Consider the following 21,707-nt stretch of genomic DNA (forward strand, 5'->3'; position numbering starts at 1 on the left):
GACCTGATGTCCACTTACGAGGACGTTATACTGCCACTGTCCTATCGAAATTTAAAGCGAATGTCCTCATATGTGGATCTCATTTTTCTCAGAAACAAAAATCAGGTAAAAAAAATAAAAATAAAGAAATCGCGTATTTTTTTGTTTTTACATTCATCAGGTCCCAATCAGCCCAAATAGCAAAGAGAAATTAAAAATGCATGCCATGAAAGAGTTCGGGTCTTCGGGGGTTAATGGGAAGGTGAACATTCTTACATTTTCAGCTTCCATCAGACGATTTCAAGTTTTACTATCATTCGTCAAGTAATTAGTGTGATTTTGCACACAAGCTGGTGTCTTTCATTCGAACCGCAGCTATCCGCTAGTAACCGAACCAGCAACTGCCAGGCATTCAGCAACAGACAGCAACCTTCAAGAACCACTCGCCAACTGGTTGGGGAATATGTGTTTCTGTCTAAATTTTCTGGCACTTTTGCCAAATCTTTAAGTCTTTCGGGGTAGAGTACTCAAAACATGTCGTTTGGGCCTCTCAGCGAATAATTTAAACCTGCGGACGGCAGCCGTGAGGATGACAGATGACTGCCAACAATTTAGCCAACACTGAAGAGGACAGCTTAACAATTATCCTAAAATTAGAAAAGTCTAGCAAGTTTTTAGGATGTTAGGATGCTTTTATAACACTTTTCCTATCTTATGTTTTCATAGTACTTCATTTTATACAAGTTATGAAGTTTTTGTAACATTCCCCCAGGTCAGGAAAATCTATTGAACATTTTAAAACTTTTCTCAGAGCATTTTAAGTTCTGTGCCCTGATCTAGTTTTATTTTACATAATTTTCGCTTTCCTTTGGTTGAATTATGCATTAATATGCTTTTTGCCTTTGAACGTTTTCATTTGCTGCTTGCTGAGGCACTTTGTAACCCCGGTTCTGAAAAGTGCTGTAAAAATAAGCATTTATTTTGCTTACCGCTGAAATAAATGCAGAAGCTAGAGACGCGCGCACTGGTGCCACTGCTGTTGGGAAACAAAAATCCGAGTCCCCCCCGTCCTACTTTGGTGAAGGTCGTAGGGGGTCAGGCGTCCTGTCTCTTTGCTTTTCCTGCTGTCTGGGACTCAGGCAGCGTGTCAAGCAAGACGCCAGCTTCCATGTTGCACCCCTCCCAACCCCCCTCCGCTGCTTCCTTTGCCCCCTTCAATCAGCCTGGAGTGCTACCTGAGTCATGACTACACCTGGGACCCTCTTGCCTCGCTGTCATTGAATCAGCTGCTGACACCAAGCCCATATCCTGCAGATTTTGTTTTCTGCCCACATATTAACGCTGAGCAGTCTGCAGAATAGAAAAAGTAGATGAGAGAAAATAGATCAAGGTCCTGGAAAGCCGCAAAAAAAAGAAAAAAAAAAAGATGTCTCTAAATGTTTCTTATGCAACAATTTCTATCCCTCTCACACATTTCTTCTGAAGGCGACACTCCTCGGCACACAGAAGTGGGTATTCTTGTTTGGAAACAATAGCAGGCGTGCTTCTGAGGCAACTGTTAAGCTATTGCAAAGCAGATGCTTTTTTCTCTCGCCAATCAATTTAACACCTACACCTCCCCTCTCCTCCCTCACGCTGGCTTTGGCTCATCAGTTTTAAATGGCACAAGGCATTCTTGCATTGTTCTTTTGACTTACTCAGAGGACGAGAAATGCCTGCGCTGAAGTTACAGTCCTATCAAGACTTAATCACCAATAGGTCAGGTCAGCGCAGGCAGGAAACATAAAGCACTGCGAGGCAACATCAAAATCATTGCGGTGTGTGAAGACTTATATTTCTGAGTGTCTGTAAAAACAGGAGAAAGGTTTGAAACACCCCCCCAACCCCCACCCCTTCTGAATCTTATGTGAGACAGAATTGCAAAGGAAAAAGCCATCTGTGTCTGACTCTTATCCCTGGCTTCTCCAGAGCCTGGATGAGCCTGAGCCAGCAAATGTCAGTCGGATAAAGACCGAGCCTGACAGACAGACACAGGAGTTTTGTCATTCCGTGTGTCATCCCTTTGCTAGCGAGCCCAATCTTTGCCGGTCTCAAAAACCCCCAAGATGATGGGGGAAAGAAACATTCTCAGGGTGAACGTCAGGTTGTGTAACTCCTCCAAGTGCCACAGTAGCTGAAACATCGAGGACGTGAGCTATTCTGGTGCCCCTGGGGCCTTTAAGAGCTTTCATTATTGTCTTATGCGCTGTGCGGCGGGGTCACCATGGAAACACAAAACACATCAACAATTTCACCACAAAGGATATGAGGTTCTTCAACAAGACGTTCTTCCAGGAGCCAGTGGTCTGTCTCGAGCACAGGATATTTGATGTGACTTGATATGTAGAAATACAAAAGCAGAACTGTGCAGTTTATTTTATGATTATATGACCTGCAGAATGTGTTTAAAAAACATTAAAAGTGAGCTTATTATTCAATACTATCCTTTATTTAAGTGCAAATACAGTGCACTGAAATTATATACTCATTAAATTGCCTGGGAGTCTGTTTTTTTTTACTTAATAAAGATAAGTAAATTGTCATGAACAACTTAAAGTAAAGGAGTACCGCACGCTGGATTTAACCTCATTATTTTATATGGATTTTGCATTAATATACAATATTGCAATGCATATTAAAATTGAAACTTTTCTTATTAAAGGGAGGTTCTGTAATTTTAGAGCCTTGGGCACTAGTTATTGAAGGGTTTTTTCCTACATTGGTACTCAAAGAAAATGTGAAATATACAGTTATTGAGGTTTGTACAATATAGATTGCTTTGAATGAGTCACATTTCCAAATCCCTGTGTCTACAATCTCTAAAATAGATTGGTAAAAAAACCCAAAAAAACCAACTTATCACAGATTTTTTTCTACGCAGCCATTAAATCAATTGTGTCTTCAAATTAGGTCTTTAAAGCTAAGATTGTAGTAAGTATTCAAATCAAATCAAATCAAATCACTTTTATTGTCACATCACATGTGCAGGTACATTGGTACAGCACATGTGATGTGAAATTCTTGTGTGCGAGCTTCACAAGCAACAGAGTTGTGCAAAGTACAATAATGTAAACAAGCAAAATACAAGAATGGCTACATCTGAAACTAATAAATAAATGTACAATATATAATAGTATATGCATTTCTGGATGTGTATACTAAATATTTTTCTACGTGCGTGTGTGTGTGTGTGTGTGTGTGTGTGTGTGTGTGTGTGTGTGTGTGTGTGTGTGTGTGTGTGTACACATATTTTACAAATTAAATAGAGTAAACAATAATCTATTAGTACCGCTCCTACAGAAAATTGAAATTGTCAGCACAAGCAGCATTAATTTTTCTAACTTTACATTAGTTTTGATTTTTACTTGTCACTCACCTAAGGCCATACTAACAGAGCTGTTATAAGTTACTCCTGATGCAAACCCAATATTATGTACTGCTTCCTACCGGGTGGCTTTGAGTGTGAAGCACAATGCAACACACTAATTGAGATGCATTGTCATGTACAGTACTTAGTGCTTTGCTGACAGCGAGTGTTGGTAACCAGCCTAAACCTGTACTTAACAGAAAGTGATTTGGAGGCAGGATGTACAGCCACGTAACTAACTGCCGCAACCAGCACAGAGCTCTTCTAAGAGTGGAAAACTATTCAGCTTGTGGCATTTCTGTGGTTGCACTACACACAAACACACCAGTGTTTGATAATGTAAGTAGTATCTCAACTAACTACTAGCCTCGAACACAGTCAGCCGACATGACCCAGAGCAGCTATAGTTGGGAGTGGGAAAGTCCAAAGGCACTTTTCTGTCATTAGCTAACCCTTTACAATGTTACTTATTATTTAGCATATCCTCCTACTGGTAAAACATTCTTTTATGGTCTGGGATCAAATCATGTGCAGGTATAAGCAAGTCAAATGTAAGACTTGAGATCAAATTGTTACCGTCATAAAATAAATTCAGGACCTAACTATAGCCCATAGAAAAGATAAATGTAGCCACGATGATGTTCCCCACTACACTGTGAGTTGAAACTGTCATTAGCAAGTCTTGGATAACCTGCCTTTGTGACTCCAATAATGACCAAAAGTTGCAAAATGATCTTTACATTTTATTTAACATGACTTGAAACCAGTGTTGGTCAAGTTACTCGAAAAAAAGTAATCAGTAATTAATTCCTGATTACTTCCCCCAAAAAGTAATCCTGTTACTTTACTGATTACTTATTTTCAAAAGTAATTAATTACTTAGTTACTTTTTAAAAACACGATTTACAACCTGAGTAGGTGATAAAGCGATAGATCTTTCAGCCCAATTTGACTTTTTCTGCATAATCCATCATACAAAATGTAATCAAATGGAAAAATCTCTTTTTAAAACTTGTTTTATTAGTTTTAATCTTTTAACTTTATGCATCAAGCAAAAATTCAATTATATGCAACATTCTCTGACTAGAAGAAATTTGTTTAACATTTAAACCTATTTTCTGCACATTCCAGCACATAAAATAAAATAATTATATTTTTGTGTTTACACTCAGTCTTTCAAATAGATGCAAGTAAAAGACAGCAGAAAATAAATAAAGTCAAAGACTCAGCGGTCCTGTTGCTCTATTTTCACCTGTAAAGCAGGACTGACGTAGGCGGAGGTTTACCCTGGTGCAGGTGTGCTGCGGTCAGTGGAAGAATCCGTGAGTTTCTCTGTGAATTTCCCATTACGTGGTAGCGCACTTGGTGCTTGTTTGGAAGTTTAGGGGTTTTTTTCGCTGTAAAAAGAAGTTTTCTTCCCACGCACAACGGACGCTAATGTTTTTGTCACTTTTTATGGAATCAAACTCAAAGTAAGGTCAGTACTTCCACGCTTTAAACGCTGCACGCTCATACTCTCTCCCACAATCGATATGTGATCCATTGTTGATCTGCACACAGCTGTTGTCACGAACGTCGCACTCGCTTACGTCACTGTCATGAGACATTCTCGCAAAAAAAACACGGTTTTAGTAACGCAGTAACGCAGGCGTGCTTATGGGAAAGTAACCGTAATCTAATTACCTTTTTTGCAATAGTAATCCCTTACTTTACTCGTTACTTGAAAAAAGTAATCGGATTACAGTAACATGTTACTTTGCTGCCCATCTCTGCTTGAAACTAACGACCATAAAGTCATTAGCAAAGTGTTTTCTGAGTTTAAAGAGTAGGGCAGTCGAGGGCTGTTTTCCCATAGACTTCATACAAACAGAAGCCGTTTTGCAACCAGAGGGGTTGCTTCTCAATAGTCACTAAAATTATTGCACATTTGAGACGCTTTGGCATCAGCTTGGCTCTCAAGACCTGCCTGCTACAGCCATGCCATCCACTTGCAAGTATTGAGCTTATTTTAAAAAATGATCCCAAATGTCTTAATGTGAAATGACAACAAAAACGTCATTGCTTTTCAAAACCTTATCCACCTTATAAAATGTGCATTTTGCAACAAGTTGGGGAGTGGTTGCTGGTAATCGCTAATGTGAAACTCGTCACCAAGGGGCCTAATCTTTGTCTTGAAAGATGCTATATAAATACAGTTGTGTTAACTTACTTTTGGATATGGTGCTGCACCAGAAACTTCCATGCACTTGCATTGTTTGCCAGTAGTTTGCATGCAAGACACTGACTTGTCTGCAAACACTTGCAAACTACTCAACAGGCAATAGTAAAACTTTCAATACTTTTCAAAGTTGCATCTTTTGAAATACGTTGGTAGCAGTGATACAGCACAATTTATCTATTTTTCTATCATTTGTGTTGCAAACTTTTATTTTTCAAGTTTTGCAACAGCTTGGATAGTAACTAGCGAATGATTGCAGACAAGTTGGTGTCTTCGACAGTGGCAATTTGATAGTGACCAAAGAAATCACAAGGTTGTTTTTGGTGCAGCATCCTATTGACTGGCGATAACCAGTGACCTCCAGCAATTATTCACCAACTGGTCAGCAGATACCATAGAGGGTAAAAAACAAACAAATCCTGAAGTCAATGCAGAGAGTGCCATTAAACTGCATTATTTAGGGCCACCAGATGGGGACAGCTGCAGTTGCTATAGGAAGTCTATGGGGAAACAGCTTTCTGACTTGACCTCTGTAAACACTTTTCTGATGAATTTATGAGCTCAGTTACTTTTTTTGGATCACGCTGAATAAAAATGTCTACATTGAAAATCTTGGTCATACCATACTGTATACCCAAATGTGTTATGAAACTGCTCACTCATTGGCTAACAAACTGTTAACTTGCTGGCCAAGTTTCAAAGCCAGTTCCACTCGTCCATCCATTTTTTTCTTTATAGTGGAAAGGCTTCAAAAACCTTCACAAACCAACGTTCAGCTACGTTCAATTTGGATAATATGGGGAACATCCTTTTTTTTTTTGAGCAACTGGCAGTTACCAAGGGGTTACCAACTGGTCTCCGAGCCTATGTCACTAAAGGCTTAATGTAACTTATCAGCCTACTGTTTCAGACATCGTTTTTACACACAAAAACAGCAGGGAAGGTTTAGGTGAACCAAAAATCAAGGCGTTAACAATCCAGATGCACTGCATAGTTTAAATACTCAGAGCAGAAATAACAGCATTGTGTGCCGCAAATTCTTGCAGCGATGCAACTGAAATTGAGGACAATGTGGTAATTTCTAAGACCTTTTATTAGTATTGCAAATTAGTATATGTAAATAAGATATTTTAAAGAGTTTTTAAAAACCTTGAACACAGTAAAAGACAGTAAATACAGTAATCAATGTGTTCACATAGGAGACACAAGCACAGATCATCCAGTTGGAAACAGAAGTCTATTGTCTTTGTACTCTGCTGACTGGCAACTGCAACATTAATAGTATTTGTCAAGTGGATAAGGCTGATAAAAATTCGAATGATTGCCTTGAGCTTGCTTTAAGGCTGGTTTATAAGACAGCTTGTAAGACAGCAGTACCAGTGTTGGAGTCAAAGTGATACAAACACAGCTGTGTGATTCAAATATTTTAAATCTGACTCTCTTTTTTTGTATATATAAACATAAACCACATAATTTTTTTCTTTTGCTTTTGTTAGTTTTTATATTTTGAGAGAGAAAAAACTGATTTGATTGTTTAAAAAAAAGCAAACTGGCAAACAGATGCAGGCGGTAAACACATGGACTCAGGCACACAGATAGCTCTTGATATAAGACACCTCTGTCAAGACTTGTTGGATCTGCACAAAAATGATGCCTCTTCACTTTGCTCCTTCCCTCTCTTGCCTTTGACCTCCCACTGGTTCCATTACCTGTATCACCTGCGCGACCTTGAGCACATCCAATCTTGGCAGTTACATAACAAAAGACGAATGCGGAGGAGATTAAAGGTGCAGAGGGAGAGGGCAAGGCAAGAGATTGAGAAGTGCCAGGTGTGCAGCCTGAAACAAATAAAAAAAAAAAAAAGTCTTTCACAGTTACCAACTAAAATCATTCGACATCCCACCCTCCTTTGAAGACCCTTGCTGTCCTCCTATTTCAAAAGAACATGACACATAACAGCACTTTTTTCCTTTTCCTAGGAGGTAAGTTTTCTCTACCTCAGCTCTACAAACCACATATCAGTCCACCTGTGGTTACAGCTTGTCATTTTACATTATATAACTTGAAAGCACTCCAGCTGGGGAGCAAAAAAACGTGATGTGTTCGATGGTAGATGATGAACGGTACGGAGAGGGGAAAGGTGTACACCAGCCTGCTACGGTATGACTTCATACATCTAGCTGGCTTTTTAACACGGGACTGTAAGTACTGTTTTGGATGCACAAGCGGAAATGGAAAACCTGTCTTCAACTGCTTGTTTACTACGAACACATTGCTTGCTTCACCATAACGCAGCGTAAGCCGCGTACGGTTTACCTTAACAACTTTATAATCCCCAAGCAAACACTGCATGGGATGGTAAGCCTGTGCATACAATGACTGTAGGGATGTAGACCCACAGTGTTACTGTACACTTAACTAAGAGCGGAATCCTAAGCACAGCTTAGGTCTGCAGATATTAGACTTCTAGGTTGTGCTCAGTGACGCAAGAGCACACATTGCTCCCCCCAAAAAAAGGCATTTTGACAAAGTTAAATACAAACTGTAAAAACACAAAAGCTCCCTTACAGTCGCATCCAGATTCGAGAATCTCCTCTGAACACACACATTTAATCCTGGAATCACTGCAAGCTTATGAAACCACCATCCAAAAGGATGAAAAAGGAAGTTCTTGGAGGCAGATGAGATTTTTCTGAGCAGGAGGGATCTCTCTCCTTTTCGAAAGAGGAGGGAGCAAGGCAAGAAAACAGCACCAGAGGCCCAGCCCATGACAAAACAAAGAGATTAAATGACCTGTGAATGTGACTTTCCATTTTGCCATCAGCTCTTGCTCAACTTAGAGGCCTGCTGCCCCCTTCTGGTGGCCAGGAAGACATCCCAGAGCAAATAAAACTCTGCTTTCCTGTTCACAAGTATTCATATGCTCTTCCTGTTCGGGACTCTTCACTTGACCAAATGTGCAAAAATTACCATCACGATGATATGCAGACCCCTGATGTAATAAGCCATTTGCACCTAGCACTGTATGAAAAGACAAAAGCAATTACACCCTAAATAGCCTAAACATGTATTCAGTACATGTCACAGTCTCTCACTTCACCAACATCTAACATACATTTAATAAGATGTTATCTTGTGGATTTGAGACGAAATCTAAGTGAAATCTGCCCTCTTGACACACAATACAAAAACAGAATGCAAACATGCCGGGCCCCCTCTGAAGTGAGATTTAAGCGTTGGCCGGGGCCAAATGTCAACCAGCTCAAACAGATGGTGTTAAGAGCCGAGCTGAGAGGCTGACCTTGGTTCGGGACTGACTAGGGGTGGAATGACAACGCAACACCGGCATCCGGTGTTTGTTTTCAGTGGATGTTGTGAACATCAAGAGAGCCGAGTGTTGTTGCCAAGATGGGGAGGTAAAGTCACGTCAGGGCTGCTTGCTTTGCTTTGCAGGTGCTTTTAGGCTCTGTGGGATGTTGTCAAGCTGCCACCATGACAGAAAAATGTTGGGATTGGATGAACAGCATAGGAATGTTTTTGATATTTCTATGGATAAACAGGATATATATATCATTTTAACGAGATTAACGTGTTATATATATATATATATATATATATATATATATATATATATATATATATATATATATATATGTATACGTCAATGTGTTAGCGCGGTTAGCTCCTTAACGCGTTAGCACCATTAATGCGGTAATTACATTAACATCATTTAATGACATTAACGCTGACAGTACTAACATATCGATAGATCGATAGATAGATAGATAGATACATAGATACATAGATAGATAGATAGATAGATAGATAGATAGATAGATAGATAGATAGATAGATAGATAGATAAAACTTAATTAAGGTAAGTTTAGACTTCAATGAAAATGTTGAAATGTTAAAAATTAAATCTAGACATTTAATGATTATTTTTAAAATGATGAAACAACCACAGAGATAAAAATCTTACTTGAAAAACTTAGTGAAGGTAACCCAAAGAGCTCTGACATCTTAAATGTTGCCCCCCCCCCCCCCCCCCCCCCGGTTGTCTACGCACTGCTACCTCCCAACTACACCACAGCGTCATAATTTCTGCCTCGTTACCACCAAGGCAATGTCAGCTCGTCTACTAGGGAACCCTAGGGCATGGTCAATATTATAAAACTGTGAAACAAGCAGGATTTCCATACACACTAGGCAGGCCGTTATGGGGAAACCCCCGACCTTTCCCAGCTACACACAAAAATGTGAAATTTCCTCAACTTTTCTCTCTTATCACCACCAAACAGCAACTGACTTTTCTCCCCCCCGTTAAATCCGGGGGGTTTTGTCCTCATGTTCAAAAGAAAAGGAAAAACATGTTATTTTCTCCATCTCTTTCCATTTCTGGTAGACTGAGTACGGGGCTTTAAGAGAAGCGAGTGGGTAGTAGATGGATAAGTGAAATTTACCTCGGCACAAATGTCTATAGCTTGAGAGAAGGCAATTTCCTCTAGCTCTAGTTCACAAGCACATTGCTGGAGTCCAAGCTTGGTTACACACTGGTGCTCCTGAAAATGTATTGTCCTACAGGTAATACCCAAAGAAATAACAGTTCCGTCTGATTTAGTGCAAATGTTTCGGTTTGAGTATTGAAATCATTTCTGTTCAGACGACGGCTGCATCTGACGTTCAGAGAATAGCAACAGCACAACATAAATCTCAGCTGCTTTTTTTTTTTATTTAACAACGAAAAACATTCTCCTTCATCAGCATGATTACCTTTCAAACACGAGTGGACCTACATTATCAGCTCTTTTTTTTTTTTTTTTTTACAGGAGTGGACGGCTATAACATAATGACAGAATAGCGACAGAGAGCCACTTCAAAATATCCCTTCTCCCTCCCGAGCTCAGCGCCTCCTTTGATCATCAAATTGTTCTCCTGAAAATCCTCTCTGTTCTTGAATTATCTGGGCCGCTGAAGTGGAAGTTGAATTTTCTGTGGAGACCAAAGCTTCTTAAGAGAAAGGGGAGAAGCGGGGAAATAAAAAGATGTGAAAATGACACAAATTGAATAAGCGTGCCAAAAACCTATACCGCCCCGACAGGAGAAAACTTATCAAGGTCTTCAGACGTTACAGCCGAGAACCGACAAGGAGGAAAGTTTTCTTTTGTCTTTGTTCATATGGAGGGAGGAAAACAGGTACTTTGGTGTTATTACTTTCTTTCTTTGTCGTGAGGAAACACATTTAGAGTACGCACAAGCTGTATAGTGAAGTAACGGCAACGTTAAAGTCGCCAGAAAATGTGTTTCTAAGACAGAAACACCAAAGAATCAATAAGAGGGTTTAAAAACAACACCTTTTACTTAAACCCGCACCAATACACGCAATTAACTTTTAAAGGCACACCTGTTGCTGCCCCTGGACCTTGATTAAGGTGCTAACGTGGGGCCGCTTGTCAGTTCTAGTGTAAATTGCCCGGTAACCACTGTCAATGGCACCCTACTTAATTTGCCCAGCTTGATCACGGTTTGTTGTGGTTGCAGTTAAGTACACATTTTCATATTCATGCATATTCAAACTGATTCATCCTCTTCAGATGCAGCTGAATTCATTAGGAATGTCTCCCCGTTAGCAAGCAGGGGAGAAAAACGTGAGAAAAAAAACCCAACAACAACAAATGAGCACAGATTTTTTTTTTGAGTCCTTCATGTTGGTTAAAGCGCTGGAGCTGCACGGGTTTGTTTTCCGTTGCGTGCCGACACAACAAACGTATACGGTAGAATTTTACAGAGGCTAAAATTAGCAAGCCAAAGCAAAAAATACACATCGTCACCCCTTATGGAGTGGAGGACAGTCCAACTCCAACTAAATACAGACAAACTAATTTGTGAAAATATCTGTAAACACATTTTCGACCTAGTGAGAACCTACCCAAAGGCTCAACTCCTCATGCCCTGCAGTGGGAGAACCCAGCAGACGTGCTTTGATTTTATTTTTATTGTAATTTGCATGTTTGTTTATTATTGTGCATATGATTTACAGGAGGGAAAAGGCAGAGGAAAATTTAAGCGTTGGCCATTTTTGTTTACAGCCAGAGATTTTTAGTATGTACTGCCTGGTAAGAGGGAGGCTCAACAAGTTTAGAGTGAAGCAGACAGCCGCGTTCTCGCACACAGCAGCTTGAGGGAAAATCACTGTGCGCTTCCTGTTCGGAATTCAAATGACTGTGGAAGGAACCCTGTTGTATAAGTGGGGGAAAAACATCGAACCAGTCAGGGAAGCGCACAGCTGATCGAAACCAGATAGCAAACTTGCAGACAGTGCAACAGCAGATTAAATCAATATTTGATTTTGAGATAGCGCTATATAGTATACTAAGATAAAACTACTAAACTACTATTTAGACATAAAAGGGATATGTTCGATGGTGTTCTTATGCAGTAGGCAGGTTGACAGGTCTGACATTCCTACCTACGGTCCAGATGCTATAAATACTCACCAGTGCACCAGCTGTGCACTGATCCACAGATGAAAGTACTCCCAAGTAAATGCAGTACTTACTCCAGGTGTTTTGGAAAACTACTTATACCTTTTTCAAAATGTTATTAATTGATATAATTCGAATATATTGTTGTAGTTTATTCACATTTACAAAATAGCACAACTACTTTCTTGCAACCAAAAGAGAAAAAATGATATTGCCTTGTGACTCCATTGAATTCTTTCACAAATGGCAACTGATTGCAGGTAGCTGCAGTCTGACTCAGACTGATTTTAACAGCTGGCTGCGTCGACAGAATGGTGAAGGTTTGTAAATAACTGCAGTGCAGTTTGCAACATTTGCAATGGAGGACTTGATGCAACTAGTTGCGAACTGGTTGTATTCTGGTTGTATTCTGATTTCATGCTGATTGTATTATATAAGTGCCTTTGCTATCCTGCAGAAACTATGTCACTCTTCCTGGTGGAATTTCAGAATTTCTGTTATTAATTTGTGAAGTTCTGGCTGGACTGTCAATGTAACTATGAAGTATGATGATTATGGACTTTTGTGTATTTAGACAGCAACAGATTTGCAATTTATTACAGTTAATTGCTATATAACAGTTTCCATATAATTACCAACTTGAAACCAGTCAATCACAAACTGATAGCAGACTGATTTGATCTTATTGCCATTTTACTGGCATCCCGACACCCTGACAGTTGCTTTGAAGACAGCAACCAAAGGCTGCGAGTGATCATGGACAAGGTTCCCATCTTTAAACCAACTAACGGAGAGAGTGCGATTGCAAATTCCCCAATCATAATCATTTTGTTTATGTGGCAGTCTGCAGCATGACGTCAGTAATAATAACTCATTTTTAAAACTGAGTCATACATATAACAAGAAACTTTACAGATTCACAGATTTTCTTTCTGTCAAATCCCAAATAACACGGAGTGTGTATCTACATGTGTTTTGCTGGAACTTTAGCAACACTGTGCAATGAGAAAAAGCAGGCTGCTTCAAGAGTCTGGATGATAAAGAGATCGGTGAGAGCAGGTTAAGCAAGGTTGTGTATTTGTCAGTGAGAACTGGAGGTGAGATTTGAACTGCAGAAAGAGAGTAGAGGTCTGTGGCATAACTTCAGACTCTTTCAAGGAGCATGGAGGGGGGAAGAAAGCCTAGATTATACTCTGTGGCAGACATGGAAATGGACAGCTGGAGACATGTTGGCTGAGAAGTAATTCCTGCTTTCCTATACTAGTCCACTAGCCTGGAGCGTCCGCAAAGTTGTAAGTGCACAAAAAACAAGCAGGCACGCGGACATCCCCATGGACGCTTGCACTCATCATCTTAGGATAAAATTTCTGTCATTCAGACTTGAGTGGACCCTGGCGGATGCGGAAATTCAATTCAATTTTGTTCAATTCAGTTTTATTTATGTAGCACTGTGACAAAGTGGGTGACAACACCGTTTGTCCATATTCTTAGTTAACATTCTTGTTTTGATTTAACCATATTTCATATGCAATCTGCAACAGGCAAACATCTACTATCCCGGGTTTGTTTACGTTTTGCACTTTTACAGATTATATAATATAACATCTTGGTTTAAATCAATTCCTACAAGTTTAAGTTAACATGTTATTTATTTCAACTGTTAATTTGTATTATTTAGAACCTTACCTACCTGTCTTCTAGAAACAAAAGGAGGAAATGTAGTTTTACTTCCTGCTTTATAGCTTCTGGGTTCATCTGAGGTCACAGGATGAGACCAAGTGCAGAAGGGGAAGAATTCTTGTAATTTCATAAAGTTTATTTTAGAGTGTTTAGGGATAAATAGATTTAATGATGTAATATGTATTGATTACACCATAGAGTTTATGTTGCCAGTAAAGAGTAGCAGTAGAGGTTTGAATATAATCATGTTCATCTTACCTACTGAATGGAATAGTCCAGAGGAGAGATTGTTTGGTTAAGTGGACTATTTAAGCAGAACTCAGGTGTTTGAGAAGAAGGGTTCAGGTCAGTGTAGCTGTGCGCAGTTTGACCTTAATTTCCGTTGATTTAACTTCAGTTTTATTTAGCTGAACTGAGTTAATTTAGAGTTGAGTTTTTTATTGGTTTCTTTGTAAATATTGTTTGGGTCACAAAATGGTGAATAAATCACTTGCTACACTGGACAGCATCAGTCTCATGCTCTTCTTTGACCGCTTAAGTCAAGTCCTGCCACAAGCACCAAATCACAACAACAGTTGCCTCAAGGCGCTCCAGCAATACTGTTTAGAGATATGGAATAATATTTCCTCATATATGTATTTATTCATATGTAATGGATTTAATGACGTAGAGAAATACACAACCCCAAAATTATATACATTCACATATCCATTGATGAATCATCAAAGACAACTGGCTCAGATTGGTAGTAATTAGCAATAGTATCCAAACACAACATTAGCATCAAAGACTAAAACGCTTATGTTGCTTCACATTACAGTCAGCTGCTCTAGAAATAACTTGAAAGTCTTTGAGAGTCTCTACTAAGTTGTTCAGCTTGCTCCATCTCTGTCTTCCCAAAGCACATGAAGACTACCTTGTTGTTTCACTTTGCCACTGTTATTTTCACTGTCTGCTGTGTACATGCTGAAGCAATTATATGTGTAACAATCAAGATTGTAACGATTAAACATCAAACATCAAGACAGCCCCGATGAGTCCAGAAGCACTTTTGTAGGCTTTAAGAATGCTTCTATAAACCCTACAAAGTACCAGATAATGGGTCGAACATCAGCACTGACGGGGTCCGGACTCACATTTGAATGTCGGGATAAGGAAAGGAATCAAAGGCAAATCTGCTATAAAGTCCTGTAGTCTGACGCGCACTAAAAGGGTAATCTCTTCTGGCAGCAAAATTGACGAGCGGTAATTCAGCAGAATATCTGGATGCAAATATGCAGAATGTCCTGTTGTTGATGGTGTAGACACGGTGTGGAAGCTATGGGTTTGTCTGTGTTTTCATGATGGTTTTCAGTAATGTTGAGGAGTAAAGTGTTTTTGTGCCACTTAAGTTTACTAATTAAAATGCAATAACTTCCACTTTTTTTAAAATAACTTCTTGAAAAATGAATGAAAGTAGCATAAAGCATGTTAAAACCAATCATAATAACAGAAATCAATTAGATTAGATCAGTTAGCATTTCCTCAAACATTACTTTTAACACACTGTTACTTTTTCCCCCAAATTAAAATAAATCAATCAATAAATCAATAATAAATATATCAAAGAATAAAAAACAACTCCAGTAGGTGCATAAGTTTCAACCCACCTGCAATGCGGTGAAGTACTCATTAGTTTTATCATAAAATGAGAGGGTGGGGCTTACGTAGATGTCCTGTGACTGTCTACCTGCACTCTCAGATACTAATTGTTACAAAAAAGTATCCATTTGCAACATATTGTTGCAAATGGATACTCATTTGCAACAATATTGAACAGTGCCGTGTTTGCCTCTAGCTGACACACAACCTCAGCACCCTGCATACAGACAGCTCACAGCCCCTCCCCTCACTAGCAGCTGAACACTGCTTGAAACAAACTGACACCCTCATCTTTATGAGGAATTTCCTGTTTCAACAACACTAAAGTATTAAAACATTATCATAAACATTAACCTGGCCACCGCACACCTTGGCACATTAAGTCATCTGTTGTTATTAAGGTAGTAGGTACTACTACTGCTACTGCTACTGGGAGCTAAGCAGCAAATGTAATCAATTCCTCCCATCTGCAGAATCAATAAAGTGAATTTCACAGCATTACAAAGTTATTTGTGTTTGAAAATTATTACACTTCTCTTAAAGTCCCTGACTGAAGCTGAGAAAAGGCTGTTTGATCAGCAGAAGAAGTACGGTGAGAAGTCACCAGACACATAAACAGGACTGTAGCTGAATACAAAAAAAGATGCTTTTTAATGTCTTAACTTCTATGAAAAATTATACTCCTGGGTGCCACTATTGAGTGTGAAATTCCAGTGTTGTGACAACCCCGGTGCACACAGAAAAGCCAACAAAGACTGCATTAGGAGGTTGGATGGCAGTGGCACAAGTCATAAAAGCTGCTCTGATGAGACTTGGGTTAATTTCCTGTATATTATTATCATTATTATTATTATTATCATCATTTTCACTCACTGTTTAATCAGATTAGACAACAAAATGTTTTAGTTAGTATTTAGGTTAAAGGATACTTCTTTTAAAACGTCATACATGTTAGAAAAGCTTTATTTTCCAACAAAGAAAGAACGGGTACAAAGCAAAAAAAAACCCAGCTAGTTTATTTTTGAAAATACAAAATTTTATTGCCAACAATAAATGTGGCATACTTTGGTGTGAGACTAGGCAAAAGATTCCAAGGTAACAGTTTCACATAAAAAGCCTCAGACCCTCATTAACTTATTTGGCCTTAATTAAGGGAATCATCAGCTGGTGACAATTCAGAGCTGATAAATCCTCCACACTCTTCAACTCTTGTGTTAGCACTCAACAACCACGGGCTTCTCTAAGAAACTGCAAAGCTAATTGAGGCTTCCAGGATTGGGCTAGGCTATAAAAAGATATCAAAAAGCTTCCAGCTGTCATTAGGAAATGGCAGTTGAAGGGAACTTTGGAGAGCCGCACACGATGTGGACGACCAAGAAACTTTTAGTTACACAGGTGTAGCACTGGGCTGTTTCCCCATCCAGCATCAAATAATCATTAAAAAATATTACCTGCAGAGTTGTAGCATAAACTATGAATAAAGATGAACTTACCAGTGCTTCACCCTCAGAGAGAACACGCTGCTCATCGTGGACAAGCACCACTTTAGCCTTGATTTCATCCACTGTCAAACTGCAGAGGGTACAAAATCAGGAAGCATTTTAGTATTTATCCCAATATTGTTTTTTTTGCCCAATATAATAAGTTGATTTCATCATGATCCACATAACATGTCATCAGCACAGCATTCACAAGCACCTGAGGCCCACTGAGTCACATTTCAGTCTCATTTCCTGTGGCAGGGATTCAAAGTTTGCACAAAAGAAACAAATACTAAACTTTTTGATCAGATGCACAACCAGTCAGTAACACAAACCGACTGCATTGAACCAACAATACATTTTGCGATCAAGGATGTTCTGCTCTGAGCTGAGCACTTCTCTTTCCTTTTACCCTATCGCAGTTTAAACTGCACAAAACATAAAGCAGCACACAGTGCAGTCAAAATCTCTCATGCCACCTATTATCCTACAGCATTTAGATCTTTTTTCTATGGCCATTCTTCACCGCTGGTGTCTTCCTTCCTCAGGTTTTACGTAAACCAGCACTAAACTGAATGGAGATAATGACTGCATGGCCAGGATCAATCCTAGGAGTCCATCAAAAGCGGACGTGCAGGCAAACATACAAAGCAAATAGCTTGTTCCACTACAGAGGATCAATGCTAGGGGTAAGTGCTGGAGAAAAGCAATGATCTCTCTGCATTGTCGAGCTGCACACAATGACGCCTCTAAAAAATAAAGAAATAAATAGAATTTGGTGTGAGGAAAACCGGCTTTGCCCCCAATCACTGAGGGCAGATGCAGACCTGATCTTGAGAGCAGGTGCTTTGCTAGGTTTCCCTGAGAAAGACAGTAAAAATATTGGTAACTCACACACATGCACTGATGAATCCTGACAGAGGGGAGGGGATAAAAAGCACAACCTGTTCATGGGCCTTTGGGAGGCTCCATCATGGTTCATTTCCTGAAGCAGTTGGTAGACTCTATTTATAGGCCAGCATACTGGTACCAGTTAATCCTGCACTGGGCTGCCAACTGCTTGCCAGCTGGCACAGTGGGTTGCACTTGTGTGTGGTGCTCAGGAAGGTTTGGGTTGAAATAATCGTGAGGAAGGCAAGAATCTACCTTAATGAACAAAGTGTGGGGGAATAATTTACCCCCCTATAATGCAATATGAATCTGTGAGACTGCAGATATATAAACTTGAGGTGTGACCGAAATATTGGAAATGCTGCATGCAAAGATATTCCACGACGTTAGCCTGCTGCGTAACTCGCAGTAGCAATATTTATACAGAATTAATATTAGTATTAAGTACAAACTGTGGTGATAATCAGCGACATCTCTACCACTGACAGGTTCCTTCATGCACATCAGAGCAGATTCTAAACTTTAAAGGAAAAAAAGGAAGAAAAAAAAAAACAGGTTGCATGAAGCAATTACTGGTGACACAAAAATGAGATTAGCTCACAGTATAAATGAGAGAACAATTATCTGTGAATCTGCATTAAAGATAATTAGCAATTCCAATCAAGTGGATTAAGAATGGGATAACATTTCGCTAAGTGTCATTTGGGACAAAGCCAAGAGCTTTTTTTTCCCCTGCTTTGTGCACGATAAAGAGCCTGTAGTGTGCATGCTAATCTCGATCAAAGTCCCCGGCAACGTGCAAGTGTCAGGTATACCAGCAAATTTGCATTTATTATAAAACGGCGACTAAATCAAGCTTGACACTCGGGCATGTGAGCCGCAGAGCCACACGGGGAGGGGAGGACTGGTGATGTAGCACACAAGCGCAAAGCCTTCACCTGCTTTATTCAAATGTGCATCAGGACACGTCCTGCATCAAGATAGCCAGCTCACCGAATCCACATGCTGACAGGCTGAGACAATGGCTGGATAGAAATGAGCGACACTTGCAGATATTTCAGCTTAGTAATGTGTTTGTTTAAGTGCGAGGCGGTGCTTTGGATGGAGTGGATGGATGGAGGCAGAGCCGGGGAAGGAAGGGACTGTGGCTGGGAGGGGGTGGGCAGGAGGGCTTGAATAATGGTTTGCATCCAATCGCAGGAATGCATAAGTGGGCATATAGCGCTCTGCCAGAAAATCGCTGCACAAGCAGTTCGTCCTCGATGCGGCCATATGTTTTATAGCACTTTCAGTTTACTATGCTTGGGCCAGCTTGCTTTCCGGAAGAATATCCCCAGTTAGCTTAAGAAGTATCGATTTTGTTTTAACTTCAAGCATGTTGTGGGAAAGTGAGGATGTGAGGGTGTGGATGGCTGTGGAGAAAAAGCATGAAGGGGGACAGGCTCATTGCATATCATGGACTCCGTTTTTCTGCAAGCCACTAGAAAAATTTACATATCTTCCCTGGCAGCAAAACGGATGCCATTCCCTTTAAAGCTGGCCGCCGTCAGACGCCGATCCTGACAGCAACTTAGTTCGTCTGTGTAGATGCAAGGAAGGCCGGGAGATTGGAAAGCGGAGCAACAAGTGAGCCTGCTGAGACTTGAAGATTGAACAATGCAAATAAGGAGAAGAAATACTTTTTGAGGCTTGCTGGAGAATAAATAGGTGTAGGAGTTCCAGGGAATGAGATGCGCGCATTCGACTCAGACTGATGAGACTTCACTGCTCCACAAGTTAAGGTGGAACTAATGAGTGTAATCCATATTCATATTGATGTGAACACCCATTTATTTTATAGCACGAGTAATGCAAGACAGAATAAATGCGAGTGACAACCTATAGTTTTAATCCAGTGTTATGGATCTTCTTTATCATATTTCATGTTGTTTTGGTTTCACTCTGCTGCATTAGCAGAATTTCTCTTGAGGGTATCTGACATGATAATATTTCCTAAAACTCTCCGATTCAGTCTGCCGGAATTTAAAGGAACTTCTTCAACAGTATTTTTTTTTTGTGGTTGTTATTTCGTGTTTTGTGTTACAGTTTCATTTGACTGCTAGTGGCCGGTAAATTAATGACTGGCTTTTGTCACCAATCAATTTGGAGAGAACAATGTTCAAAGACAGGCGATCATTTGTCAGGAAAAAAAGATAAAATGTAACAAACGATTTAAATTCAGCACTTAACTTTAGCTCTCTTATGCAGCTTTCTTGTCCTTTCTGTAATTACAAGAAATTACTATTTCCCCAGACTTCTTGAAGGACATTCAAAGCTCTTCTTTGGATCTTGGCTGCTAGATGATCCCACACCGCTCCAAGAATGCAGTGGTCCGGGTTCTGGGGGAGGCCAATCCATGACTGATAGTGTTTCTATCCAGGTATGGTATTACTGCTTTGGCAGTGTGTTGGCAGCCATAGCGAATCAGATGCTTTCCAGATTGTCTTACAAGGTGTATCGAACTCTAACCATGCTTTTCCATGGTCATAATTTCATACATTTTGACAAGATCCCCAACACCTATTGACAAGAGTCATCACTCCGTTAGACCTGTAGCAATGGATCTTCAGTCCCGTTCTTGTGTAAACTGGCATACCCTGTTTCCCATCCTTAAGAATGGCCTTTTGGATCAGTTGAAGGGCCAGATACATCACTCACATCCTGTATCAGGTCTTTGCTGAATTTGTCCTATTTCTGAAGTCTTTATGAATAAGCCTTGAAATATTTTTCAGAACTGAGTGGTTTCTGTTATATTTCAGGCCTGTTTATAGAACAAGATAACTGGGTTTGCATTAGAAGTTAGTCACTGTAGTCGCTGCCTACGCAGCTTCTTTTGGAAAAACCCAGAAAGTATTGCAATGGTAGTCAAACCACGACTTTACTGATAAATCGTGAGGTGTGAAAACCCATCATTAAGTGTACAGGGGAGGTCGCAGGGAGACACCACACACCATTCCAATATATCAAGTTTCTGTTTAATAGCTCTTCAGAAAGCCTGAAGAAATATTGCACAAGGTCACTTTAAACAAATTACATTAAAGTCTGGCTCCTTGGAAGCAATATATAAAGAAATAAGGGGTGGCTGAAGACTTCTGCAGAGTGCTGGATGACGACATAATATTTTTTTTTGTAGTATTAGATTTCTTAGCAATGAAATAATGCGACAAAAAGCCCATTCACCCTGGCAAGAGCAGAACCCAACAAGGAAAAACTATTTCAGTATAAAAACATCACTGGTAGCCTTCAAAACCTGAATCAGTGGATCTTTATTATGCAAAACTTTGCCTGCGTAATCAACAAAGTATTAATAGAATATGGTTCTAGCTTGGGGGTGGGGTGGGGTTAGCATTATAAGGCTGACACTTCATACGCATATGAGTGCAGGTTTCTGGACTCACTAGAATGGGCAGCACTGGCCAGAACATGAAAACAAAAACAGGACTCAAAAGAGTCTGAATACAAGTTATTTACCTGCCATCTTTATTGGTGTCCAATAAATGGAAAATGCTGGTAACGGAGCTGTTCTGATGTCTGATGAGACCTAAAATAAAAATAAAATAAAAAAATCACGTGTTACTGTAGAATTATGAGATTGTTTAAATAGCAACCACTTCCATCTGAATGCAAACTGAGAGGCAGGAATGAAGAAAAGGATGGAGCTGGATTTAAAAAATATGGGGTGTGGGGGGGTGTGGAGGGCAATCAGGCAATGAGTCAGTCACGCTGTGCAAGAACATTTGGTTTCCCTGTAGGAAAAGAAAAAAAAAGAAAAAAGCATGGCAGAGTCCAGAATGCAATCAGAAGGCTTTGTGCTGTAACGGCTGGTATGACAGTGATTTCCCTCTTCTCCATTCATGTACACAGGCAGATGAAAAGGAGACGCAAAA

At 39.8% G+C, this 21,707-nt stretch overlaps 1 protein-coding gene across 1 annotated transcript in view; it reads right to left on the reverse strand.

Moving 5' to 3' along the window:
* LOC309703383 (glucosidase 2 subunit beta-like) overlaps nucleotides 1-21,707 on the reverse strand; it is a 174,231-nt gene that overhangs the window by 131,151 nt on the left and 21,373 nt on the right. The window contains exons 7-8 of the mRNA XM_082528168.1: nucleotides 21,292-21,361; nucleotides 16,903-16,981 (exon numbers count right to left, since the gene is read on the reverse strand). Coding sequence (XP_082384294.1) covers nucleotides 16,903-16,981; nucleotides 21,292-21,361 — 149 coding nt within the window. The remainder of the gene's footprint in view (nucleotides 1-16,902; nucleotides 16,982-21,291; nucleotides 21,362-21,707) is intronic.

Source organism: Aulonocara stuartgranti (genome assembly GCF_965226115.1).
Source record: "Aulonocara stuartgranti genome assembly, chromosome: 3".
NCBI classification, from domain to species: domain Eukaryota; kingdom Metazoa; phylum Chordata; class Actinopteri; order Cichliformes; family Cichlidae; genus Aulonocara; species Aulonocara stuartgranti.